The sequence below is a fragment of the Rattus norvegicus genome, chromosome 13 (assembly GCF_036323735.1).
Source record: "Rattus norvegicus strain BN/NHsdMcwi chromosome 13, GRCr8, whole genome shotgun sequence".
Classification (NCBI taxonomy): Eukaryota; Metazoa; Chordata; class Mammalia; order Rodentia; family Muridae; genus Rattus; species Rattus norvegicus.
This window is the reverse complement of record NC_086031.1, coordinates 91490898-91518366: the sequence shown is the minus strand read 5'-3', so window position 1 is coordinate 91518366 and position 27469 is coordinate 91490898. Positions and strand designations below refer to the sequence as shown.

Below are 27469 nucleotides of genomic sequence, written 5' to 3'. Positions count from 1 at the left end.
GATGTTCTTTTATTGTTGAGAATGGTTTTCACTATCCTGGATTTTTGTTATTCCAAATGAATTTGAGAAGAGTTGGAATTTTGATGGGGATTGCACTGAACTTGTAGATTGCTTTTGTTTTTTTTTTTTTTTTTTTTTTCGGAGCTGGGGACCGAACCCAGGGCCTTGCGCTTCCTAGGCAAGCACTCTACCACTGAGCTAAATCCCCAGCCCCTGAGCTAAATCCCCAGCCCTGTAGATTGCTTTTGGTAAGTTGCCCATTTTTACTATGTTAATCCTGCTGATCCATGAACAGGGGATATCTTTCCATCTTCTGAGGTCTTTTTGTATTTTATTCTCCAGAGACTTGACGTTTTTGTCATACAGATCTTTCACTTGTTTGATTATATTCACTCCCAAATATTTTATATTATTTGTGACTATTGTGAAGGGTGTCACTTCCTTAATTTCTTTCTCAGCCTGTTTATCCTTTGAGTAGAGGAAGGCTAGTGATTTTTTGAGTTAATTTTATATGCAGCCACTTTGATGTTTATCAGCTGTAGGAGTTCTTTGGTAGAATTTTTGGAGTTACTTAAGTACACTATCATATCTTCTGCAAGTATTTATATTTTGACTTCATCCTCTCCAATTTTTATCCCTTTGACCTCCTTTTGTTTTCTAATTACTCTAGCTAGAATGTCAAGTAGTATATTGAATAGATAGGGAGAGAGTGATCCACCTTGTCCAGTCCCTGTTTTTGTGGGATTGGTTCAAGTTTCTCTCCATTTAGTTTGATGTTGGCTACTGGTTTTCTGTATACTGCTTTTACTATGTTTAGGTATGGACCTTGAATCCTGATCTTTCCAAGACGTTTACCATGAAGGGGTGTTAAATGTTCTCATGTGCTTTATCAGCATCTAATGAAGTGATCTTGGGGTATTTTCTTTGAGTTTGTTTATGTGGTTGATTACATTGATGGATTTCTGTATATTGAACCAGGACAGGATGAAGCCTACTTGTTCATGATAGATGATAGTTCTGATGTGTTCCTGGATTCGGTTTGCAAGAATTTTATTGAGTATTTTTGCATTGATATTCATAAGGGAAATTGGTCTGAAGTTCTCTTTCTTTTTTTGGGTCTTTGTATGGATTAGGTATTAACATAATTGTGGCTTCATAGAGGAATTTGGGTAGTGTTCTTCTGTTTCTGTTTTGTGGAATAGCGAAGAGTATTGGTATTAGGTCTTCTTTGAAGATCTGATAGAATTCTTCACTAAACCCATCTGGTCCTGGGCTTTCTTTGGTTGAAAGACTTTTAATGACTGCTTCTATTTCTTTAGAGTTATGGGATTGTTTAGGTGGTCTATCTGATCCCGAGTTAACTTCGGTACCTAAAAATCTGTCCAGAAAATTGTCCATTTCCTCCAAATTTTCCAGTTTTGTTGAGTATAGGCTTTTATAGTAGGATTTTTTTTTAATTTCCTCAGATCCTGTTATTATTGTCTCCCTTTTCATTTCTGATTTTGTTAATTTGGGTACTCTCTCTATACCTTCTGGTTAGTCTGGCTAAGGGTTTATCTATCATTGTTGGTTTTCTGAATGAACCAGGTCCTGTTTTTGTTGATTGTTTGAATAGTTCTTTTTGTTTCCACTTGATTGATTTCAGCCCTGAGTTTTATTATCTTCTGCCATCTACTCCTCTTGGGTGTATTTTCCTCTTTAGTTCTAGAGCTTTCAGGTGTGCTGTTAAGCTGCTTAGGGTATGTTCTCTCCAGTTTCTTTCTGAAGGCACTCAGTGCTGTCAGTTTTCCTCTTAGCACTGCTTTCACTGTGTCCCATATGTTGGGGTATCTTGTGCCTTCATTTTCACTAAATTCTAAAAAGTCTTTAATTTCTTTCTTTATTTTTTCCTTGGCCAAGTTATCATTGTGTACAGAGTTGTTCAGCTTCCATGTGTATGTGGGCTTTCTGTCATCTTTGTTGTTAGTGAAGATCAGCCTTACTCCGTGGTGATCTGATAGGATGCATGGGATTATTTCTGTCATCTTGTATCTGTTGAAGCCTGTGACTGATTATATAGTCAATTTTGAAGAAGGTACCATGAGTTACTGAGAAGAAGGCATATTCTTTTGTTTTAGGATGAAATGTTCTGTAGATATCTGTCACATCCATTTGGTTCATAACTTCTGTTAGTTTCACTGTGTCTCTGTTTAATTTCTGTTTCCATGATCTGCCCATTAATGAGAGTAGAAAATTGGAGTCTCCCACTATTATTTTGTGAGCTTTGAGCTCTAGCAAACTTTCTTTTATGAATGTGGGTGTCCTTGCATTTGGAGCATAGATGTTCAGAATTGAGAGTTCATTGTGGTAGATTTTTCCTTTGATGAGTATGAAATGTCCTTCCTTATCTTTTTGGATAACTTTTGGTTGAAAATCGATTTTATTTGCTATTAGAATGGCTAATACTAGTTGTTTTTTGGACCATTTGCTTGGAAAAAATTTTCCAGCCTTTACTCTGAGGTAGTTTCTGTCTTTGTGACTGAGGTGTATTTCCTTTGTGCAGCAAAATTCTGAGTCGTGTTTCCCTATCCAGTCTGTTAATCTATGTCTTTTTATTGGGGAATTGAGTCTCTTGATATTAAGTGATATTAAGGAATAGTAATTGTTGTTTCCTGTTATTTTTGCTGTTAGAGGTGGAATTATGTTTGTGTGACTCTCTTCTTTTGGGTATTTCTGGAAAGATACTGTGTAAATTTGGTTTTGTCATGGAATATCTTGATTTCTCCTTCTATGGTAATTAAGAATTTTGCTGGATATAGTAGCCTGGGCTGGCATTTGTGTTCTCTTAGAGTCTGTATGACATCTGCCCAGGATCTTCTAGCTTTCATATTCTATGTTGAGAAGTCTGGTATAATTCTGATAGGTCTGCCTTTGTATGTTACTAGGCCTTTTCCCCTTACTTCTTTTAATATTCTTACTTTGTTATGTTCATTTGGTGTTCTATTATGTGACGGGAGGAATTTTTTTTCTAGTCCAATCTATTTGGAGTTCTGTATGCTTCCTGTATGTTCATGGGCTTCTCTTTCTTTGGGTTATGAAAGTTTTCTTCTATAATTTTGTTGAAGATATTCACTGGCCCTTTAAGTCGGGAATCCTCACTGTCTTGTGTACCTATTATCCTTAGGTTTGGTTTTATTATTGTGTCCTGGATTTCCTGGATGTTTTAGGGTAGGAGATTTTTTCAATTTGCATTTTCTTTGACTGTTATGTCAATATTTTCTATGGTATTTTCTTCTCCTAAGATTCTCTCTTCTATCTCTTGTATTCTGTTGGTGATTCTTGCATCTATGACTCCTGATCTCTTTCATAAGTTTTCTATCTCCAGGGTTGTCTCTTTTTGTGATTTATTTTTTCTATTTACATTTTTAAATCCTGGATGGTTTTGTTCAATTCCTTCACCTGTTTGGTTGTGTTTTCCTGTAATTCGTTAAGGGATTTTTTGTGTTTCCTATTCAGGGCTTCTACCTGTTCACCTGTGTTGTCCTATATTTCTTTAAGAGAGTTATTTATGTCCTTCTTAAAGTCCTCTATCATCATCATGAGCTGTGATTTTAAGTCAGAATCTTGCTTTTCCAGTGTATTGAGCTTTCTGTGGTGGGAGAACTGGGTTCTGATGATGCCAATTAGCCTTGGTTTCTGTTGCTTATGTTCTTATACTTTCCTCTAGCCATCTCGTTATCTCTGGTGTTAGCTAGTCTTGCTGTCTCTGACTGTGGCCTGTCCCTCCTGTAAGTCTGTCCGTACTCCTGGGAGACCAGCTCTCTCTGGGAGGAATTTGAGTATGGAGAGCTGTGCACAGGGTCAACTTTGGAGCACAGATGGAAACTGGAAGGATCCTATCCCAGGGTAGTTTTTGATCCTCGTATCTTGAGGTCTTCAGATGGGTCCCTCAGAGTAGAAGTGGTAGTCTCACTTTAGCTGTCAGGAGTGCCAGCCCTCCTGGAAGACTAGCTCTTTTCTGGCGGGATTTGGGTATGGAGAGCTTGGCACAGGGACAGGTCTGGGCATAGATGGAAACCAGAACGTTCATATAGTAGCTGTACTCAAATGTTCAGTGGTGAAACAGGATTTCCTGAAAACTTGGAGTTCTTTTAAATCAAGAAGCCACATGGGGCCACACAGGTGAATTCTTTTCGTTCTGTTCATAACTGTGACTTTAGCTAAAAGGTTCATCAACAAGGTAAGTGTTTAGAGACTAAAATTATCTCCAAGTGTCCTGATTTGTCTGTGTGTCCTGCAGCTTGGTGTCCAGTGCCATGTCCTTCAGGTTGTTGACAGGAGCACTTACAGCCTCCCTTTGGCATAGGCCTCTTCACAATGGCCCAAGTTCTTTGGCCTAGCAAATGTCCTAGGAACAAATGAGAAGCAACCTGTGCTCTCTCCCATCCTTCTCTGGTTTTCAATATATTAGCTGTTGAAAGTTCCATTCTAAGACATGCTTTATTTTTTATCATTTGAATACAGTTCACATGTCATAAAATTTTATCTCCAGTTTGCTTTTTCAAATGTCTAAAGTTGTGCAACTATTCCTTGTAATTCCAAAATGTTTTAATAATGGCAATTGTGACTTCACCTTTATTAGCTTCTCATTCTTTCTCTGTAGTCTAATGTAAATCTTTTTCTTTAAAGCTTTTTTTGAACATTTCATGTAAATAAAGTTATGTGGTAAGGAGCTTTGCAGGTCGGGCTCTTTTCCTTAGCAGATTTTAACTGTTGCCCACAGTGTGCCCATGGTTTGGCTGTTATGAAAAGTGCTGCTGAGATCATTCATATGTCACCTCATTTCCTGACCTTTTTTCATAAGCTTCATATAACTTTAGTCATATACTTACTCCTTGAAGCAGTTGTAAACCTTCCCAGGTTAAACCAGCACTGGCATAGAGTATTTCTCCCACTGTGAGGAAGTGTGTGAGACTGGAGTCACTGCACATGGATTAGGGAAACAGTCTTCCACAGAGAGATGATTGAGGAAAGGCACAGTTGCTCAGATCAGAGTGCTACGACAGAGGAAACCAATGCAGAGAAAGTTTTGCACATAAGGCAGCTAGAGGGACTGGAGCCAGCCTTGCCTAATGGGCACCCTCAGAACGCATCAAGGCTCTGCGGCCGATGTTATTGCGAGCCTCCTTGGTTGAGCAGGATTTCTGGTAGTGAGCATCACCTTGTCCCTGTGGTATTTGGAATAGTGATGTAAAGCCTAGTGAAACTCCTCTTCATCTTAATAACCATATACAGCCAGAAGGTGATGGGGGTAAACAGTAGTACAGTACGCTAGCTCTCTCTCTCTAAAATCTAAAAATTATTCTTTGAGAGTTTCATCTATGTAAATAATGTTTTGATCATTTACTCCTCTGTACTTCCTAGGAGTATTAAGATTCTAATTAGGAATACTAGCTCATAAAACCTACCTTTTCATCTGTAATCATGTGAATGATGGCCCAACAGGAAACAGTAATCAGAAGGAATTAGAAACTAAATTATGTATGTATTATCATGTTGCCTTACAATATTGTTTTTTTAAAAAACTAATAGTTAAATTAACATTTCAAAAGGCTTAGTAATTATAATAAGTGCTAATATTTAAAGTATATTTCCAAGTATTGTTGTCTTGCCAACCATGTAATTTTCTCTGTTGTAGATGCTAGAGTTTAAAATTCTCTGTTTTTGTGACAGAGTTAAGTAAAATTTTAGAAATGAGGTTTTTATTTATTCAAGTATAAGATCATATTCTCTGGACAAGTTTGTTTTTGTGAATGTCATGGTAAACAAATTCTTTGTTTCTCTGGCATTCAGTTGCCCTTGCTATACATTTGCAATGAATGAAGGCATTCCAGATTTAGAATACCCAAATTAGTTTTGTCACAATTAGGAGAAATTATTCTGAACAAGATAAAAACACATTTCAGAAGCAGATGATCTTCTAAGAAACAAAGATACTATTTTCTGTGCAGACATCATCAACTGAATGACAAACTAAGCCCCGAATACAAAGAGTTCTGTCATTTTTAAGAGTTTACAGTATTCAAGAGATTATCCATTTTGTAAAAAAAAAAATATTAAGCATTCATTTTACTATTTAAAAGTGTATTGCATTTAATTATTTTATGTATATATATTGTTGAGTATGCGCATTGTGTGTGCATGTGCATAAAATGCCATGTGTGTGTGGCAGTCAGTGCACGGCCTTGTTGGAATGCAGAGGTTTGAATTCTATGGGTAAGAGAGTCCCTGTGAATTGCAAGCCAGAGGTTATGATAGAGTGGGATTTACATGGTCAACTAGAGAGATTATCTCATGCTGACACTAGCCTTTTTCTTTGCTGTCAGATGATGTTTACCCCTTTTTGAGCCTTTCATTTCTGCCCTGTACTATTATCAATGTTGATCTTTTCTTGGTAGGAGATGCGACACCTGTCAGACCTAAGGTGCACACTTGACTTCTGTTCCTGGGCAGGACTCACGCCAGGTTTTTGTGCTTCTGCCCTTTGAGCACTGTCTGAACGGATTGTGGAGTTGTGACAACCTCCATTTCCACCAGCATGCATTTTACCTCTCATTTACTCTGTTTGCAGTGGTTTGCTATTTAAAAGAAGATGGTATATATTTGAAGATTGTTCAGAAAGGATAGGAGATGTCATCTAAAGCCAGTTTATTAAATGTGTCAGACTTATACCATATTTTTAAATGCTTATATTTACATGGACTCCCCTTATTTTGTGGTAAATACCACCAGAAAATGTAAGTCTTCTCAGTAAAATAACATTAATTGAAAAAAAAAGAACACCTAAATAAGTTTTATCTCTTTACTTGCTTGATGAATAATGAAGAAGTGTATTACCTTTAGGTTAAGTTTCGATGGGCCTGTGAAGTAGACATTTCATGTGCAGTGTCTCTGAAAATGCATTGATATGCACAGCTTTAAATGAGTTCGTTTTTCTTGTTGTAATCCAAGGAAATAAAACCAACCTGTTAAAAAATTATGGGCCGTAAGATGTCTTAAACGGATTCTATTTTTGTAGTCTTTGCTGTGTTTTAACACCTTTAACTTATAAAAGAATTCAGAAATTACATATAAACTATTTTAAATTTGATTATTTAGTTTGGATCCTATTAAATCCAGATGATTTTATGCAGTGCTAATTATTTGGAGTCTCAGCTTTGCTTTTGAGTTAGCAGTACCTGCTCAACTTTCCAACTGTAAACCAGTTTGAAAATCAAATGTAGCTTACATGCAAGACCCAACAAAATTAAAAGTGTTAAGTGCGTTTTGGCAGTTCACTTTTATTGTGCCCAGTCCTCAAATGCACCAGCACATAATCATCTGAACGTTAGTTATCTTTCACATGCTTATGTGATCACACAAAAAGTACATGCTAAAAAGAAGCAGATGGTGACAGATGGGCAAGGTTGAGGAAGGTGGTTTGGGGAACCCATAGAAATACACTTTTGTAATAGCGTAAAAATAAAACTATTTGATAATCAACTTAGAAAAAACATGGAGATTATAAAATGAGTTGGGTTTTAAAGAATATATAATATCAGCTGTGGTTATTGTTGAAAGTGGAAGTATGCCTGCTTATTTTATCTAACTGCAAAGAATGGCTCCCCATCACTGAAAGTGCTTCTTGGTTTCAGAGCCAATTTCTAAAGCATTTATTTATTAGAACTCTGTATATTTTTCTTTTTAGATCTATGTTTAATATCTGCTATAAATTATTAAAATATCTGAAATGCATTTGAATATTGGTGGCCTTTGGTAAAGAAATCTTTTATTATGATAAAACAATACAAATGAAAATTAACTACATAAAAATTTAAAATCAGAAATATACACTAATGTCATAAGAAGTATGTAGAATCATGGAATAAATGAGTGTGAGATAATGTAGGAGAAGGGAACAGATAGAAATAAACCTGATAAAATTTCGATCTATGAGGATTAAATGGGTGAGTAACATCTAGTCAACTCAGTATTGTCTTTTGAGCTCTTAGTGAAAATGAATGGCCAGTTACATGTCACCTATAGCCTGCTGGCAGAAACAGTAATGTCCATTGTCACCTTCAGAGTGGCCCTTGATAAAGTCTGCTGTATTCCTCAAATCATGAGATTAGTCTTAGACTCCTAAGCTTTGTGAGAGATCTGACTAAACTAACATTGTTTTGAACGCTAACATTTTATTTAATTATGAATAATTCTTCCAACACCTGTCCCTTCCTCTTTCTGGCAGTCTGAAAAGATGTCAGCCCCAATATTAAAGGGAAGTTAAGTAAATTTGAGTCTCATCAGGGCACAGTAATTAGTTCTCGTTGTTGTGTGCTTCCTAGTTAGAATTCATATCTCAGAACCTCTATCAGATGAGTTGCCTTGTTACTGATTTATTTTCTTCCTGTGGACCTATTATGGGTAACATTAACAGTTATTACAATTCGTCCAATAATTGGATATTGTTGAAAAGTGAAGTAAAGTAGAATAAATGCCCTCCAACCTTTTCAACTAGTGCCATTTACTAGTTTAGAACTTACAAGTTTTTATCCTAGCTACATTTCACCTAAGCCTCTTTTCAATGTGATGAATCAGACTATTTGGTATGATTTTAGTTAAAGCACAAACCTTAATTCTAAGTTCTCTGGATGCTGAGATACGAAAACAGGAACCTTAAGTGGGAACACTAATGATGCCTATTTTTACTTGAGTCACATGGCCCAGTTTTTTAGCATTTATTAATTTCTGTCACTTTGTGATAAAAAGGGAGTCTAGAGAACTAAAGGAAGATGCATGCATGTATGATTTAATCACTGATATTATGTACACTTAGCTTTTGTCTTAAGGGACTTTCCTGTTCTTACTGGTTTACTTTTGAAATTGTGATGTCAGCTGCCTTCAGTTAATTTTACGTGTAAGTAGGTAACAGAAAACACAAAAAACCTGGAGCTAATTGCATATGATATCTACAGATGGTGTATCTTAAGAATTAGAGCAATGGGCAATAATTATAATGCTGTATAAAATAGCAATAAGAAAATATTCACAAACCCTGGGTCTCATAGTTCTTAGGATTATATACTCCGCTTAAAACTATAAATCTCTTAAAATCTGAATAAGAAAACCTGCCGTTTTTATCAAATACCATTGATGTGAAATACATATAAACAACCTTTATAAGCAATGAAGTATAGATACATGTCTCTATATATCATACATACCAGTTACCTGAAAAGTGAGGCTACCAGAAAAAAAAAAAAATTGAAAAAGTGGTAAATTGGTTGGTTCATCTAAGTTCACAGTTTACTTTCACAACATAGGTGTGTAGACAGTTTGTTTAGATGTTTGATTTTTCTCCCATCTGTTCTGTCAGGATTATTGATTGAGCAGCAAGCCACTCCAGGGCATGCATTGCCTCCTTATAATCGCTAGCCTTGGGTGCATTGTTTGGCCTGAGTAGCAAACTGATAAAGGTGTCCTTTCACTCTGCTCGTAAGTCCTTCTTGGTAAAATCCTGCTGGAATGAAGTGTTTTTCTAAATTCTTATTACATGAATATTGAAACATTTAATTGATGATGTCATTCTGAAATAGTTACTTAATGTCATCTTTCAAAATTAATAATTGTTTAAGAGCATATTTGTAGATTAAAAATTGAGTTTTTTGTTGTTGTTTGCCTGTTAACTTACCAGACTTTTAAAAATAAATACAAGTATTTTTATCATATATTACCAAATGCTTTATTTGCTTGAATATTAGGGGTTTTTTGGTGTGTGTGTGTGTGTGTGTGTGTGTGTGTGTGTGTGTGTGTGTGTTTTTAAATATCTGAGAGTAAAGCAGTTTCTGGATTCTGGTGGAGAGATTGAAGATCAGCCTCCTTCCTGGAGTTTGTGCTATTTGACTTCTATTTTATGTGGTCTCTCCTCACTTAATGGGGTACATTTACTTTCAGTCAGCCTTCTTTTGTCCCTTGCCTTTGTGGGAATTGTGTTGAGTGGATAGGCTATCTAAGACTAAAAGGTTAGGATTGAAGTTGGCACTAGATGTCTGCATTCCTGCTTGCGTCTTTAATTTTGGGTAAAAGTCTGTGTTGCTTTAAGGTAAAAGACATTTAGGTCATTTTCAAGATCAGTATTTTACCGATTTCTTCTCTCAGAGTATGTTCCAGTCTGCAGTTAGAGCCTAATAGGATGACAGACGAGTTGAAGGAGGGTGACGTGGACGTCCCTAGTACTAAACCGTTAGACTACTGTCTCTGATACTCTTCAGCTTCCCAGTCACCATGAAACTGATGGGCTGGTTTGCTATGGAAAGTCATCATTAGAAGAAAGCAGAGAGATTTTTCTAACATTAAGTTAAAAAGCACAAATTTTACATTACTAGAATTTTAGAAAAAGGAATACTTTGAGTAAGAAAAAATAATTGTCCAAAAATAATTCAAAACACTTCTATTTGGAATAATTAACTTGATTTGAAAATTTGAGACTATTTCACAGAATTGCGTTTTAAAAGTATTCTATTTAAGGGAGAAATTGTCTGAGTAGTGGAATGTGTTTCACAGTACGTGTCTATGTGTATGAGATAAGTCATTTTCATTTCTATTTCTTAGACTATTTACCTTGTAACTTACATAAGCATCTTTTCTTGTAGTTGACAGCAAAGCCGATTAAGACTTGACTGTGCTTTGAGGGTGTGCTCTCAGCAGGGCTGAAGTCTACACGTTAGTACCACGGTGCAATACGTCAGTATTGCTGACCACAAAGAAATACCACACACAGTTCCAGTTACATCCGCATGTATCCGTATGTCAGTGAAGGTCCACATGTCAGAGGCAAGACTACCTATATTGAGACTCAGTGTTTATTTTACAAGTGAAATTATTTTGTTTTATCAAATAGGTTTTCTTAAAATGCAGTTTTGATTTTTAGTTGCCTTTTTCTCTTCAAATGAAATCCTTCATTTTATGTACTCCTACCCTTCTGGCTGAAAACCAGGCATTTAAACAAAAATAAAGGATTGCCAGTTTTGCCAGCTGGGGATGAGAACCCGGCTGGTGAAATGTGGGTTCAGAAGGCAGTTAATCCAGCCTTTATGCTTTTTATGGTTTTATGCAAAAAGAGGTTAAAAACCGCATTTGGCTCCTTTTCAGGTATGCCACTGTTCTGTTGGTGTTGAAGGAGTGCCGTTAAAGATTAGTTAGATTTTTGTTTTTGTTTTATTATTGGGTAAAATCCTGTATCGTTAGATAAATGTCCAGAAAACAGTACACCTCACTAGTGAGCTATTCAACAGTCACTGTTGCTTTGAAAGATGCAGACTGCGTTTTCTTTAAGAAATGAGAGGATTCCTTATGCTTCCTGACCCTGTTCCTTAGGGTTTTTTTTTTTTTTTGTTGTTGTTGTTGTTATTGTTCCCATATTACTTACTCAGACACAAAAAAATTGTGAATGTTTCATCTATTAAAAACTGATGTTTCTCTTTCAGAAAGTATTTTCTTTACTCACAGTAATTGGATTTGTGATTTTAAGTTACAGATATTAGGTTCTTAAACCTAATAAAACAAAGATATGATTTGAGGTTTTGAAATTCTGTCCCTAATCTTTAAATATTCATGTCATATTATTTATAGGTAACTTTAATGTGACCGTCAGAAATACCTAAAAATCAGTAAAGCATATAATTTTAATCAATAAAATTTATGTGCTAGGACAGGGTTCCTCGAAGCTTGAAAGGGTCAAATAAACTGAGGTTTAACATTGATTCTAATGTAGTTATGTCAGTAAAGTAGAAGATGTTGTCTGTGGATGCAGAATCGTCCACTGAGCAAGAATCCCAATGGCAGTTGGGCGTGGCTTAGTGGCAGAACAGTTGCCCCAGGCTAGGCTTCTAGTTGCAGCTTCCTAGGGGCTTGGTCAGTGGGGAGTAAATGGATCTTCACATCTTCAGATTTGAAGGAATTCTTGTAATGTAACTGAAGAGATACCTTTATGCCAGAACTAACTAAATTGTTTTTGCATCTTTTATACTTTGAGAAGTGTATATAAGGGGATATATCACAAAGATTCCATAATTTTTCCTTTTTCTTTTCTTTTTCTTTTTTGAGACAGGATTTCTCTGAGTATCCCTGGCTGTCCTGGAACTCACTCTGTAGACTGAGCTGGCCTCAGACTCAGAGATCCACCTGCCTCTGCTTCCCAAGAGCTGGGATTAAAGATGTCTGCTGCTATGCCTCACTAAAATTTATTGCTGCTAAGGCTTCAGATACAAAAGTATACTATAATTCAAAACACTAAATACTGATAATCATTTCATTCATTTTTCCAAAAGAGTTTAAGGACTTACAAGCACTGTCATATTTACTACTTGGTTGCAGTACCCCATGATGATCATTCTTACAATTGTTGGTATGCTCACCTTTTACTGTTTGCTTTGTATTGTTGACTTTACATTTTACTTTTAGATTTCTTTTGTGTATCTAAGTATTTTGCCTCTGTGAATATGTATGCATCTTCATGGGTACCAGATACCAGAAAGGTCAGAGGAGGATGCCTGGTTTCCTTACAGTGCAGGCACAGATGGCTGTGAGCCATCATGACAGTGCTGGGAATAGGGCCCAGGTCTTTTCCAATAGTCCCAGGTACTCTAAACCACCAAGCCCACCTTCCAGCCCTGTGTTCTGCCTTATTTTAAACTTACTTTTTAAAGTAGAATGTATAAGGCACAGTGTATGATCTATCCAGCCTGGCCTAACTTCAAGTTGTTGGAGGAAATCAGAAGGTCAAGTGTAGTAGGCCTACCTATGAGATACTAAGAAACGAGTGGTCCATGTACGCCATTTGATTCTGCAGATACAAATGTATTTTAGATTTATTTTGACAAACTTTAGCAACCTTCCCTCTTTTTTGTACATTGAATGTTTCTGAATATATTTTAACTGCTTTGTATAAGTATTTGAAGTTGTATTTTTAATTCAGAATTCACTTCTTGTGAATAATGCTTTAACAGTTAATGTACATGGGTTGGGTCTGGCATTCCATAAGCAAAGACAGAGCTCTATGAGTTCAAAGCCAGGTTAGTCTACATAGCAAGTTCCGGGCCAGTCAAGGCTATATAGAGAGGCTATGGCAGTGGCAGCAGCGGCAGCGGCAGCAGAACATTGTAAAAATTTGTCATTCTTCTGGTTTTAATTCTAGGTATTAGAAGATAATGACTATGGCCGAGCTGTGGACTGGTGGGGCCTAGGTGTTGTCATGTATGAAATGATGTGTGGGAGGTTGCCTTTCTACAACCAGGATCATGAGAAACTCTTTGAACTAATACTCATGGAAGACATCAAATTCCCCCGAACACTCTCTTCAGATGCAAAGTCATTGCTTTCAGGGCTCTTGATAAAGGATCCAAATAAACGGTAAGCTGTAATAATGGTCCGTAAGTTAATGATGAATTGGTTAGAGTATGTTTTGTGAAAATTAATTCAAATATGACTGACTTCAGGAAGCATTGTGTTTGGTATTGACATTTTCCCACTAAGATATTGACTTCTTTATGAGTGCATAATACAGAACAGCTTAAAAATTCATCAATTCTTTCTTAACTTGAAAGTATTATACAAACTTACCATATAAGAGTTCTTTAGAAATTCTTTATTTGTAGTATGAAAAAAGAATTTCTTTTTTGGGAGTGGGGGAGGAAAGGGTTTGTCTGGCTTATTCCTCCACAGCACTGTTCGTGATCAGAGGAAGTCAGGGCAGGAGGACAGGAACTCCAGCAGGGCAGGAGCTGACTCGGAGGCCATGGAGGGTGCTGCTTACTGGCTTGCTTCAGATGGCCTGCTCAGCCTGCTTTCTGTTTTCTTTCTTTCTTTTTAAATTTAATTTATTTTTTTTTTACACTTCAGATTTTGTCCCCATCCCGGTCCACCATCCCATATCTCATCCCCTATTCTTCCATCTCCACGAGGATGTGCCCCTACCTCCCATACCCCACCTCACCAGACTTCTCCACTCTCTGGGCCTCCAGGCTCTTGAAGGTTAGGTGCATCTTCTCTGACTGAACCCATAACTGGCAGTCCTCTGCTGTGTATGTGTGTTAGGGGCCTCATATCAGCTGGCATTGCTGCCTGGTTGGTGATCCAGTCTCTCAGAGATCTCGGGGGTCCAGATTAATTGAGACTGCTGGTTCCCCTACAGGGTCGCCCTCCTCCTCTGCCTCCTCCAGTTTTTCCCTAATTCAACCACAGGGGTCAGCAGCTTCTGTCCATTGGTTGGGTGTAAATATCTGCGTCTGACTCTTTCAGCTGCTTGTTGGGTCTTTCGGAGGGCAGTCATGATAGGCCCCTTTTTGTGAGCATCCCATAGCCTCAGTAATAGTGTTAGGCCTTGAGGCCTCCCCTTGAGTTGGATCCCAATTTGGACCTGTTACTGGACCTCCTTTTCCTCAGGCTTTTCTCCATTTTCGTCCCTGAAGTTCTTTCAGACAGGAACAATTATGGGTCAGGGTTTTTGACTGTGGGCTGGCAACCCCATCCCTTATTTGATTCCCTGTCTTTCTACTGGAGGCGGGCTCTACAAGTTCCCTCTCCTCACTGTAGAGCATTTCATCTAAGGCCCCTCCCTTTGAATCCTGAGAGTTTCTCACCTCCCAGGTCTCTGGTACATTCTGGAGAGCCCCCTCGCCCCCACCTCCTATGTCCCAAGGTTGTCTGTTTTCATTCTTTCTGCTGGTCCTCAGGGCTTCAGTCCTGACCCCCACCCAATGCCTGATCATGTTCCCCTCTTCTCTTCTGTGTCCCGTTTCCCACCCCAGTAACCCTCCTCTTGGGGTTGCTTTCCTCCTCCCAGGTGGAATTAAAGCCTCCTCACTTGGGCTCTTTGGGTTCTGTGGATTGTATCCTGAGTGTTGTGCACCTTTTTTTGGCTAATAATCCACTTACTAGAGAGTGTACAATACTATGCATGTCCTTTTGGGTCTGAGTTACCTCACTTGGGATGATATTTTCTAGTTCCATCCATTTGTTGACAAAACTCAAAATGTTCTTATTATTAATAGTCATTAATTAATAGTTATTAATTCCATTGTATAAATGAACCACATTTTCTGTATCCATTCTTCTGTTGTGAGACATCTGGGTTGTTTCTAGCTTCTGGCTATCACAAACAAGGCTGCTATGAACATAGTGGGACACGTACCCTTTTGGCATAGTGGGGCATCTTTTGGGTAAATGTCCAAGAGTGGTATAGCTGGGTCTTCAGGTAGATCTATTTACAGTTTTCTGAGGAACCTCCAGACTGATTTCCAGAATGGTTGTACCAGTCTGCAATCCCACCAACAATGGAGGAGTGTTCCTCTTTCTCCACATCCTCGCCAGCATCTGCTGTCACCTGAGGTTTTGATCTTAGCCCTTCTGACCGGTGTAAAGTGGAATCTCAGGGTCATTTTGACTTTTGTTTCCCTGATCACTAAGGACTTTGAAATTTTCTTTAGAATTTCTTAGTTATCTTAAATCTCGAACTTATTGGGATAGCAGGATCCTTTTTGTTTTTGTCTCTAGGTCTTCATATTCCTACTGATGGACATCATAGAAAGAGAAGCTGTTCCCACTCTCTCCTACTTACACTAATCTATGTTAACATATCTAGCTTTTGTTATTTCAATTTTTTCTAAATATGGCTAAAAATTGATTTTTAAAAGTAAGACGCATAATTTTGTTTTTACAGAAATGTTTAATTATCAGCTAAACTCTCCTAAAGCCTTGTCTGCTCAGTCACTGCAGATGCCTCCTGAATATAAAGTTCCTACCCACAGTGTCAGAGAGGGTGTATACACACATACATACACACACATACACATATATACACACACATACACATACACACACATACACATACATACACACACATACACTTACACACACACATATATACACACACACATACACACATACATACACATACACACATACACACATAGATACAACATATATATACACATACACACAGACACACAGACACACACATACACATATAGATACATACATATATACACACACATTTAGATACATACATATATACACACATACACATATAGATACATACATATATACACACATATAGATACATACATATATACACACATACACATAGATACATACATATATATACACACACATAGATACATACATATATACACACACATACACATATAGAAACATACATATACACACATATAGATACATACATATATTCAGTGAGAGGCAGAGTGGGGGAGAGGGAGGGGGGGAGAGAGAGAGAGAGAGAGAGAGAGAGAGAGAGAGTGAGAGAGAGAGAGTATTCTTTCCCCCTGAGTATCAGAACTTTCTTGAAAGTTCATTAAATTCCAGGCATCTAGAGGATAGATAACGTCATATGCTTTGATTGTCCAGAACACCTTTCCTAATGTTTCGTTACAGTGTATTGTGATTCGTGCTTAACATAACTGAGAGAGTCAGTGAGTGAGTGAAAGAAGTGTGTGAAGTCTTAGAACTCAGTCTCTGTCTAGTTTAGTAGTAGTTGCCACTATAGGCATCTAATTTTTAAATTTGTAAGAACATGGAACTGGAAGGATGGTGTGCACAGTTCAGTGACTGGCTGCTCCTGAGAGGATCTGGATTTGGCACCCACCTAATGGTTGACAACCATCTGTAACTCCAGTTCCACAGGCTCCGGCACCCTCTTCTGACCTCCTCAGGCATTAGACATGCACATGATAAACATGCAGGTAAAACACCCATACATCACTAGGAGACTGAGACAGGAGGATTTAGGGTTTGAGGCCAGCCTGAGCAACAGAGCGAGTTGTATCTTTAAAACAAGTAACAGAAGAATTTCTAGATAAGAAAGTAGGTTCTTTTTGAAGCCACGGTTTTCAAACATGTATACAATTTGAAAATGAAAAAGTAGAAATAGTAAGAGAGTTGGTGTGGTAACTCTGCCTAGTTTAGGGAGCATAAGCAAAGGCTTGTAGTGGTGGATGCCGAGGGCAACTAAATAAGCCAGGTCTGGTTCCTCTGGGAAACCTAGATAGAGATGCCAGGTAAGGGTCAGGAAGAAATGAACCAGTGCTTAGACAGTCTCAGTAGCCAACTGTGGATTTGGGTGTTCATTGACACTGAGGTGGTAACTAGAGGCAGAAAAGTAGCACAGAAAGGAGTGTGTAAGAAAAAGAGGCCCGGGACAGAAAGCCGGGAAACCTCTCAGTTCAGGAAGCAAATCAAGCCAGCCTCAGCCTCCAGAACACACAGGCAGATACTGTGACTCTTTTCCTTGAGTTACTTTAAGTGACTAAAGTTTTCTAATATTCTTTACTGACTTGCTTTGAGTTCTGCGAAAGGATCTACCAGCAGTGGACTTTATTTCTTTTTCTCTGTTACTCTGTATCCCTGTGTTACTCCACATGTCTGTATCCCTGACTGCAGCTTACATAGAAAGCATCACTTCCTACAGTACTATAGGAAATGGGGATTATTCTGTGATATTACTCATAGTTAAAAACACATGGGAACTAAAGGTTTATTTGGCATTCTGATGTTTAAAGTTTAATAAATTTAAGCATAAATAAGTCAGTTCAAAGCATATCTTGACATCATTTTGAAGTCTTTAAGTTGTATATTAAAGAGCCATTGACATTGAAAATTTTGACAGCTTCACACTTTGAAGGAGCTTGTGCTACTGGATTTTAGCTTCCAAACGTCATTCTACAGCTGCGGTCTCAGGCAGTGTGTAGAGTTCCCAGGCAGGATATTATGTATTTTGACAAAATTGGTAGCTATCTCCTGAGCCAACGTATTGTAAAATACTGAGGTTTTTACACAAAAATGAGTAACTGAACCTGGATTGATTTTTTTTTTTTAATTGGAGAATCCTCGCAAGTATACATCCAGTGCAAGCAGTAATGTCAACTATAGGCAAACTAAACAGCGTAGGAAATAGAGTTCTTATTTTTATGCATACTAGTTTCATTTATACTTTGAAATATTAAATTATTTTCATAAAAACGATTTTGGTGTTTTCTGCTTATCTCTTAAGCAAGCTTAGAGTGGCTCTGTTAATCCAGTACTGACCTCTGCCCTCCAGGAGTTGGCAGCCTACCAGGGGGAAAGCAGCATAATTGGAAGAACAGTGAGTATAGGATCAGAGGCTAATCCTTAAATAAAATCACCAGACTGAAAGTTCCAGATATGAACTCTTCTAAAATATTATACAATCTAGTGTCCATCTCTGGAGCAGAGTTTAGGAGTTTAAAGAATCCTCTGTAGATTCTAGAAAGGCTTTCTTGGAGTTAACGCCCAGGTTAACCATGTATTTACTGATTGCTTTGGGTTTCATCCTGACTATGTGAGAGCAGCTAGGTCCTTCTTAGACCTGGGGTCCTTACGTCTGGTAGCCAGTACTCCACAAAGAGTTAGTCTGCATTCACTTTCTCTAGCTGTTTGGACTTCCCCTCTAACTAGTGGTCTGTTAATACTGGTATGAACCAAATCACCAGAACTAGCTGTTAAATTTCAACAGATGTTGAGAGCTGTACATTTTATTAGTCACTCACTGTTATCAAATTATGCAAATTAAATCAAGAATAGTGGTAGCAAAGTTCTAATAATTTTGTCCATGTTACTTGTTTCTGAGGTGTGTCCATGTGGAAACCATATATAATGATTTGATGTTGAACTATGTCATTTTGAAATTGGCCTTTTTAGTGTATCATTTCTGCTACCAAAATTAAGCAATCCTCTAAGTCGGTGTTTGGTTGGTGTTTGATTCTTTAGAATTAAGACAACAAGGAGGAAAGGTTACTAGTGTAGACTGAGCTGAAGAGCCATTGGTTGTCTAACACTGTAAATGCAGCAGAGGAAGGCGAAGTGTTCACTGTGCAGTCGCTCAGCCGTCAGTGCTCATTCATGTTTGCCATTCTTCGTGTTACTCTCTTCTCTGGTTTAACGGAAACAAAACAAACATGACACAACTAATTAATAATCATACTCATTTATAGTTTTGAATGTGGAATTGAGCATAAATTAAAGGTTTCTGTGAAAATTTGGTGTCTGATTTATAATGGAAACGTTTTGTGTATATTAATATGCTGTACATCCTGTATAACAGTGAAAGTTAAATGCAGTCATATTGCTGGGCATGTGCATGACCCAGCGCAAAGAAAGCTCCCTACATTGGATTTGGTCCAGTATGTTCCTTCATTTCTTCTCTGTTTTCCTTATTTTTTCTGTTTTCTTTGTTACCCCTCTCCATTCTTATTTTTCATTTATATTTTCTTTTTAATAAATATATACTAAATTAAACTATAGAAACCAGAAAATACTTGATTTTTTTCTTGTTTAAATAAAAATAACTTTAAAACTTAGGGTGTAATCTTAACTTTTATTTTTATATTCTGAATTGTATAGCAAACTGAACTGTAAGGATAAGGATATTTCATAGATAATATTGTTTCTATATCATTTTTTTGAAATATGAATGTAATCTCTGAGATTTTATATAGGATAGTGGTGTCTAGAGATAGTTTTATTGTTGTTCATTTTGGGACACTCATGGTCTTGGTTTCTTTCTGCAGCCCTGGCTGTTCTGGAACTCACTTTGTAGACCAGGTTGTCTTTGAACTTACTGTGTGGACCAGGTTGGCCTCAAACTCAGAGATGTGCCTGCCTCAACCTGCCCAGAATTGTGAATAACTACACTAGGATCACAGATCTTTTTCTAACTGTGTATTTACTTCAGAATTTACACCAACAACAAGATTTTGACTCTCAAAGAGGAGGAGTGTAGCAGCATCCCTTGCTTGTACATGTTGCTGCCCACGTAAACCTCGTAACCCCAGAGCAGCTGCAGCACTCTGCCTCACAGTTGGAGCTGCTCACCTCTCTCAAGGGCCATGCCCCATGCCTGTCAGGCTGGCCTCCAACCTTCATGTAATGGTAGTATTACTGAGCAGCATTATTTAATTTTTATTTTTATGGTTATGCATTTCAAAAATTATTTAAACACAGTAAATTTTATATACACAAAATTTTTATTACTTAACTTATATGAATGTTTTATCATCATTTAATTTTTTTTCTGTTCTCACAGCCTTGGTGGAGGGCCAGATGATGCAAAAGAGATAATGAGGCACAGTTTCTTTTCTGGAGTAAACTGGCAGGACGTATATGACAAAAAGGTAAGATGTCTCTACACTTCAGAAATTCACCTCACTAAACTTTAATGATAGAATGATATTTTCTGTTTTGCTTTGGAATTGAAATTATGTTGAAAACATTTACAGAAAAAAGTTTTAGTATTTAACAAAATAAATCTATGATTTTATTTAAATTCTCTCTGTTACTTGTAAAATATTATTTCCCATAAAACGATTGCTACCAATTATTTATCCTTATGTTTACTGTAATGTTCATGTTTCTTGTTGGCTTTTGTTCATTGTTTTGAGACTCTGTCACGCTTAGCTCAGGCTATTTCTGGTGTTTGCTGTGCGTTTGTGGGCCTACCTTCAGCACAGGGCTCTGCATATGCCTGCCTTTACCAGTTCTTGTACTCTACTTTGCCTTCGGACAGTCTTCATACAGATATTGATTTTGATTTTTCTATGCATGCATAACTTTTTATGTGTGCATGTGTATGGTTGGAGGAGGAACTGAAGTCGATATATTCTGCTGTTTCTTTCCCTGAACCTGGAGCTCACAGATGAGGTGGGCCTGGCTGGGCAGTGAGCTCCAGGGATCTGCTTGTCTGTCCCTCAGCTCTGAGGAGTCACTGTGTGCTACAACATGTGGCTTCTAACAGAGGTACTAGAAATCCGAGCTCTCATTCTTATGTTTAAGAGCCAAGTTCTTTATCTAATGAGATATCTCTCTTGCCCTTTATATAAAACTTTAATGTGAAAATTTGATGAAATACAGTAATTTACTTAGAAATTTTATCTATTTTGTCAAACCTAGCCATTTCTAGATTTCCTTATTTTTATCTGAAGCATCATTTATTTTGTGCCAAATTATTTTCTCTTTGAGCCCCATTGAAGGATCATAGTACAAATGATATGGGAGATGACTGGTATTTCATTTTTATATAATGTTGTTGGCAGTAGGAAGTATGGTGAGTTTTCTTCCCATTCCTGCAACTAAGCATTTAAAATAATTGTTCATTTAAACACTTTGTTCAAAGCTCCACTTTTCCCCAACCCACATGTTTAGAATTGCTCACATGTGAAAGTACTGTCGTATGCTAGGTCCTTCACGGGCTCTGTGACTCAGGAGCATTCTGCAGTGCTATGGTGGACAGCTGTGTCCATTTTATATCACTGCTGGTCCTCAGGAGACGCATTGCACCTAAGAAGGCCTCTGCAAGCTGTGCTCTGACTGCACCCCCACTCCCCAGCACAAGAGAACTACAAGCCGTGCATGGCTAGGGAACTCTTTGAGACATAAAGGACTGTAAAGTGCAACAGTCTCCTCCCCTCACATGACTGTCCCTGAAGTGCTCTCTCCTGAGAACCAGAGGGGTGTGGTTCAGCGGCAGAGCCCTCGCTTGGCACGTGTGGGTGCCGTGCTTCTCTTGCACCACACATACAAAGTGAATAAAAATAAATAGAAGGAGAAAGAAGAAGGCAAACATTTCTTTAAAAGGCAGTGGTAAGGATACACTGTGGCACTGCTAACCACAGAGGGAAGGTCTCAGTCCTGGGAGGAAACTTCTCTGTAGAGCATGGCTTTGTGTAGTGTTCAGATGGTCATGTGAAATAGCTGTTGGCAAAACTGAAGAAAGCTCTAGAAATCAAGTAGTGTGTTCAGGAGGAGATGCTTTTCCTATCTCTTGGACTACTTATGTTCAGAGTAAAGATAACGCTACCGATAACATAACTGAGCATCCAACCTGTGAGGATAGACATTAGACAAGGAAAGAGGAAGCCAACGTGTAACTATATGAAATGTATGTAAAGAAAATATTTTGTAAGTGTAAAGCTTGTCATAAGAAATGCGACCACAAACGTCAGTCTCTATGAACAGTGGAGTTAGTGTGGGCTCATTCCTTCTGTAAGTGCTTTGCTCTTCTGGTAGAGAGCTGGTATTTTCAAACAGCCTTATATGGTCAGAACCAACCTTACCACAGCACAAATAAGTAAAAAACTGACTCTCACATCTTCTGATAACAGTAGCAATTTTAACAAAATTAGTAAGAAATTTGGTATTTTGGAAATATGAATCATGAAGTAAACTGTAAAATTGGATAATTTGCAGGGTCTTTGTATTTTTAAAATGTGTAACTTTGACTAGTGAGATGGCTCGGTGACTAAAGGCACTTGTCCCCAAGCATTCTGTCCCTGTGATGCATATGGTGAAAGAGGATAACCTACTCCTGAAAGTTGTCCTCTGACCTTCACATGTGAGCTGTGCCACATGCAGACCCTTCACACACTCAAGAAAGTAAACGTTTTGAAAATTAAATATATTACTAATGCACAACTAGGTATTTCATCTTCAATGCTGGCATTTTATTGCTTGCCAATAAACTTTGGTATTATTTCATAAATTAGTCCTTAATGCCTGTTTTTTAATTAATATTTTTCATACAGGGTCTCACTGTTATCTCTGGGTAACCTAGAACTGATTGTGGTAATAAAACTCATAAAAATAACTCATAAAAAACTGCCTAACTCTTTCTCAAAATTTTCGTGGCAAAATAGAGATGACATATTTAGTATCTTTAAACCAGATCTAAACCATCCTCTGTAAAAGAAAAACGAAGTACAAAATTAACTAATTGTAGAGGAACACAGAAACAAAGTTGGAAGAACTGGTCCTCTATTCTGGACTCTTATCTTGCCCCCTTTTGCAGAAAGGGACCAGCCACACAAGTCATAGAAGATTCTGATCGTCTTAGGACCCTTAAGCTGGGAGACATTTCTGGAAGGGCGTTTGCTAATATGTCTTTGTCCACACACCCTTTCCTTCTGTTTAAGACAGGGTCTTCCTATGTATGCTTTCTTGCCTCAAACTCAATTTCCTCCCTCCTCAGCCTCCTGGGTACTTGGATTACAGGTATGCACTAGATCAGACTTAGATTTACTTTATTTACATATTTTAATTTTTAAGAATCATTTATTTTATGTGTATGGGTTTATTGCTTGCATGTATATGTACTCTGTGTGTGCGCGCGTGTGTGTGTGTGTGTGTGTGTGTGAGTGAGAGAGAGAGAGAGAGAGAGAGAGAGAGAGAGAGAGAGAGAGAGAGAGTGTGATATGCTGCAGAGGTTAGAATGTTATATGCCATGTGGGTTCTGGAGTCCGGGAACCAAACTTTAGCCCCTTCTAAGATTTTAAAGAATCAAATTAATTTGGATTTTCTTGATTTTTCTCTATTTACAATTTTGTTTATTTACTACACATGTGTGTCTGTCTGTCTGCATCCGTGGTATATGTGCTCTGCCACTGTGCTTCATTACTAACTAGTCTTATTGATTATCTTCATTCAGCTGCTGTAAGTTTACTTTTCCTTTCTTTCTCTAGCCTCTCTAAGTTGAAACTGTAATCATTGTTGTGAGACATTGTCATTGTTCACTGTCATCAGTACTAACATATCACTCAGTTAAGCAAAAAGTTCTCTCTAGGGCAGACGTTCTTACCCTGTGGGTTGGCACCCCTTTGGGGGTCGAACAACCCTTTCACAGGGGTCACTTATGACATTAGAAAACATAGATATTTATATTACAATTCAGAACAGTAGTACAATTTCAGTTACAAAATTTATGGTTGGAGTCACCAGTATTAACAGAAATTGTATCAAAGGGTCACAGCATTTGTAAGGTTGAGAACTACTATGCTAGGGAATGTTCAGTCTGTTTCTTTGGTTTTAAAATGCATTTCAATTAAAAATATTTAAAATACTTTATATAATGTGGAGAAAAGAGAAAAAGAACAGCTAAATATTAGGGGGTGAGGAAGAACCAAATGGCTGTTCCTACTTTAAAAGTTTATTGAGCTTTCTTTGCATCTGGTTAATATCTGTTGTGTGGCTTTTTTAATAATAAAGTTTCTTAATTAAAACTTTAAATTATCATGGACAGAGGGGGGAGGAGAAGAAAACACAGATTCTGCTTTTCCTCTATAACATGTTTTTACCAAGATGCGTCTATGGGTATGGGACACATGTTCTGTTAAGATGGCAGATGGTGTGGCTCATGTCGTCAGCGTCCTTCTGTACTGGTACTATCAGTCACTGACAAGCAGTTGTTGAAATCTTCAGCCACGATTGTAAACATCTTTTTAATTTTGCATTTCTTTTTTTGGTTTTGTTTATTTTTTAATTTTTTTCAGTGATCCTCCTCACACTTGGTGCTTTATATACAAGGCCAGTGCTCTGCAGCTGGACTGCATTCCCAGCTTCTCTCTGTGTTTTCGAGGATTGGCTGTATGTGCACGTTAATTTGGGACTGTTATATCTTGGTGAATTTACACCTTTAACCCATAGGTTATTTATTGATTTTCTTTTATTAAGTATACATCGTGTGTGTGTGTGTGTGTGTGTGTGTGTGTGTGTGTGTGTGTGTGTGAGAGAGAGAGAGAGAGAGAGAGAGAGAGAGAGAGAGAGATGTCTTTTCTCATCATTTTACTTTCATCTATTTAGATTATATGTAGGTAGATTCTGTTTTAGCATGTAGTTTATTCTTTTTCTCCTTATTCACTGGATAACATGAGACTAAATGAAATGTGATATATAGTATAGCTATCTTCATTTAATTCATTTATTGACATAGATGTTTGATTTTTAATTGTCCTTTCTGCCTTTCTCTTTGCCTACCTCTTTTGTGTCTGTTTAGTATGTCTGGCTCTGTTTCTCCTGTGTTATAATCTTACTAGCTGTGTCTGTTGATCTCCTGTAACTCATGTTACACGCTGCAGGGTCTGGTCCCCCAGTCTGCTCTCAGCTGGAATTACCTCACACAGAGCAGCAGACTTTTCCTCCCTTTGCCATTCCTATGCTGCCATTTTCTAAGATTTCTCTTCCTTCATACAATAAATATTACATTATATGGTAATTATACTTTTTGCTTATAGGTAACTTTCTGATCTTTGCAGTTCAAGGGATTAAACCCAGGCTGCATGCTTTTCATCACAGGGCTGCACTACTAAACTCTGAAGAGTTCTATCTAAAAGTGGTCAAAAATTCTGTATGTTCATTTACTTCATTCAGGTCCATGCATCTACCTGGAGATGTGTTTCCTGTGCATTTCTCTTTAGTCGGCACTCTAAGGCTGACCTTTCTTGCTTTGAAAACATTGATAGAATGTAAAGGAAATACAATAATGACAGTCATGGGAATGTGGCATTTAAGAAAGGGGAGAGGAGCAATGTAAGAGGGTGAAGCCATAGTACAAGGCCTGCCTGACCTGAGAGGCAGAGGCTGGATGTCAGCAGTGGAGTGGAGTGGAGAGGAGAGGAGAGGAGAGGAGAGGAGAGGAGAGGAGAGGAGAGGGGAGGGGAGGGGAGGGGAGGGGAGGGGAGGGGAGGGGAGGGGAGGGGAGGGGAGGGGAGGGGAGGGGAGGAGCCTGCTGTGTGGTGCATGCTCTCAACAGTGTGGCCTCTGTGTTTGTCAGGCAGCACAAGGACCTTCTTACATGCTCTTTGCATAGCAGTAGGGAGAAGAGTCTGGAAAAGAATCCAGTTATAAGCCTGCTTCAGTTGTCTATGCTAACATTCAGGGGCCTCACAGAACAGGTGAAGGCACTGAGGAAGGGAAGGGAAGTATGGTACTGTAGGTAAGTTAAAAGAGCAGGAGCGAGTGAGCTATCATCTATCATAATCTATAGATAACCTAAAGAAATAGCACTGGCTTTAGTCTAAAAACACAAAGAAAAAGACAGTAGAGACTTATGTTCATTTTTATTTAATTTTTGCACCAAATTACAGCATCTTTATGGGAAGAAACACTTAAAATATAAAAAGCACCAATAAAAGTGCATATATTTAACATACATAAAATATCCTGTTTCATATGTAAGAGATTCAGCTTTGCTTTTGTTTTCTTGATTGTCTATTTTATAGTTCATTGATTTCTGCTATAATTATCTTTTTTTCTTCTTTCTTTGAATTTAACTTGTGTCAGTGCCTACTTTAGTGGTTCTAGTTTATGGCATATAAATATGGTGTATAAATATGGTAAAGACCTTGATTCCGTTGATATGTTTTGCATTCGATTGAGGTCAGATAATGTAAACTTCAATTAAATTGTATGGTTACAGAAGAAATGTGCTTATTTCAAATTTCTAGTTCTATGTCCAGAATGCATTGGATGCATTGATATAATAGAGCCTTGCATATAACATAGTTAAACAATGTATGACATAGTTGGATTCAGTTTATGTATGTGTTTTACCTATTCCTGCTATTTCCAGTATGTGTATACATATATATACAAAACAGAGTAAGATTCCAAAATGAGAAACTAGGATAAAATAAGCCAGAATTCCACATAAGATTAGCTACTATATCATATTGATTTAAAGAGATAAAAAATATAGTACCAGGTTACTGAATCTAAGGGCACATTTTTTTTTTTTGCAAATGTCTATTATGTACTGGTATTTTGATTCTTCTGTACTAACACATAATAACTGAGATTGGCACAGGTTGTAGGACAACTAAGACATTGTAATCGCCACTTGTCACAGAAAGAGTCAGCTAATACTCTGTTTCTTAAACACCACAGCCTTAAAATAGAAAACAAACAAAAAATTCAATGCACAGGTCGTAAGTGATTTGGCTGCTGAAAGAAGTCCGGGGGAGACTTCAAAGATCTTAGTACCACATTCATGCTGTATTCCCAGCCCAATAGAAGTCTGGACTGTGATTATCTCTTAGGAAGTTAAGAAAACTATCTTTCTATATTCCTCTACTTGTACTGTAAATAAACATAAGTATCTCACTTTAGAAAGATAATGTATAGTAGTATATGATTGATTAAAGAGCAGTGTGGCAGGAATAGAGGAAATTGTAATTTAATTTCCCCACTAGGAAATGTGCCTGAGTTTGCACAAGTAGACCTAACTCTAAACATGCCTTTTCAGTCAACTAAAGTAATGTCTTGAATAGGTTAGCAGACGATCACAATAACAAAACAATCAAGATATTCCACACAAAAAGAGGACAGGATTGTTTGACACACAATTCTAGAAGGTTTTACATATGACTGGCTGACTCTGGGTTTGTAGTGAGACAGATGGCGTATCATAGTGGGAAGCTCGAGGTCGAACAAGCTGCTCACTTACAGCAGCAAAGAAGGAGAAATAAAAGGAAGAAACCTTAGTTTCATGGTCACCTTCAAGACTACAGTCTTCAGTGATCCCAGACAAAGCTAGGCCCGTCTCTTGAAATTCATCACCTTTTTGAAATCAAGGAATTGATCATTACAGTGTTGT

At 37.7% G+C, this 27469-nt stretch overlaps 2 protein-coding genes across 19 annotated transcripts in view; one reads left to right on the top strand and one right to left on the bottom strand.

Moving 5' to 3' along the window:
• Akt3 (AKT serine/threonine kinase 3) overlaps window positions 1-27469 on the top strand; it is a 282222-nt gene that overhangs the window by 239694 nt on the left and 15059 nt on the right. For 13 of the 15 annotated variants that reach the window (XM_039090632.2, XM_039090633.2, XM_039090628.2 and 10 more), the window contains 2 exons: window positions 13214-13428; window positions 20135-20222. In XM_039090632.2, coding sequence (XP_038946560.1) covers window positions 13214-13428; window positions 20135-20222 — 303 coding nt within the window. Of the gene's footprint in view, window positions 1-6437; window positions 7304-13213; window positions 13429-20134; window positions 20223-27469 lie in introns of those variants that run through there. The other 2 variants (XM_063272207.1, XM_039090636.2) reach the window with 1 other exon arrangement.
• The window catches only part of Sdccag8 (SHH signaling and ciliogenesis regulator SDCCAG8), a 231469-nt gene continuing 204111 nt past the window's right edge, over window positions 112-27469 (bottom strand). For 2 of the 4 annotated variants that reach the window (XM_039090807.2, XM_063272378.1), the window contains one exon: window positions 112-7004. In XM_039090807.2, the coding sequence (XP_038946735.1) occupies window positions 6957-7004 (48 nt within the window). In that variant the 3' untranslated portion in view covers window positions 112-6956. Of the gene's footprint in view, window positions 7005-16329; window positions 18983-27469 lie in introns of those variants that run through there. The other 2 variants (XM_039090810.2, XM_006250321.5) reach the window with 2 other exon arrangements.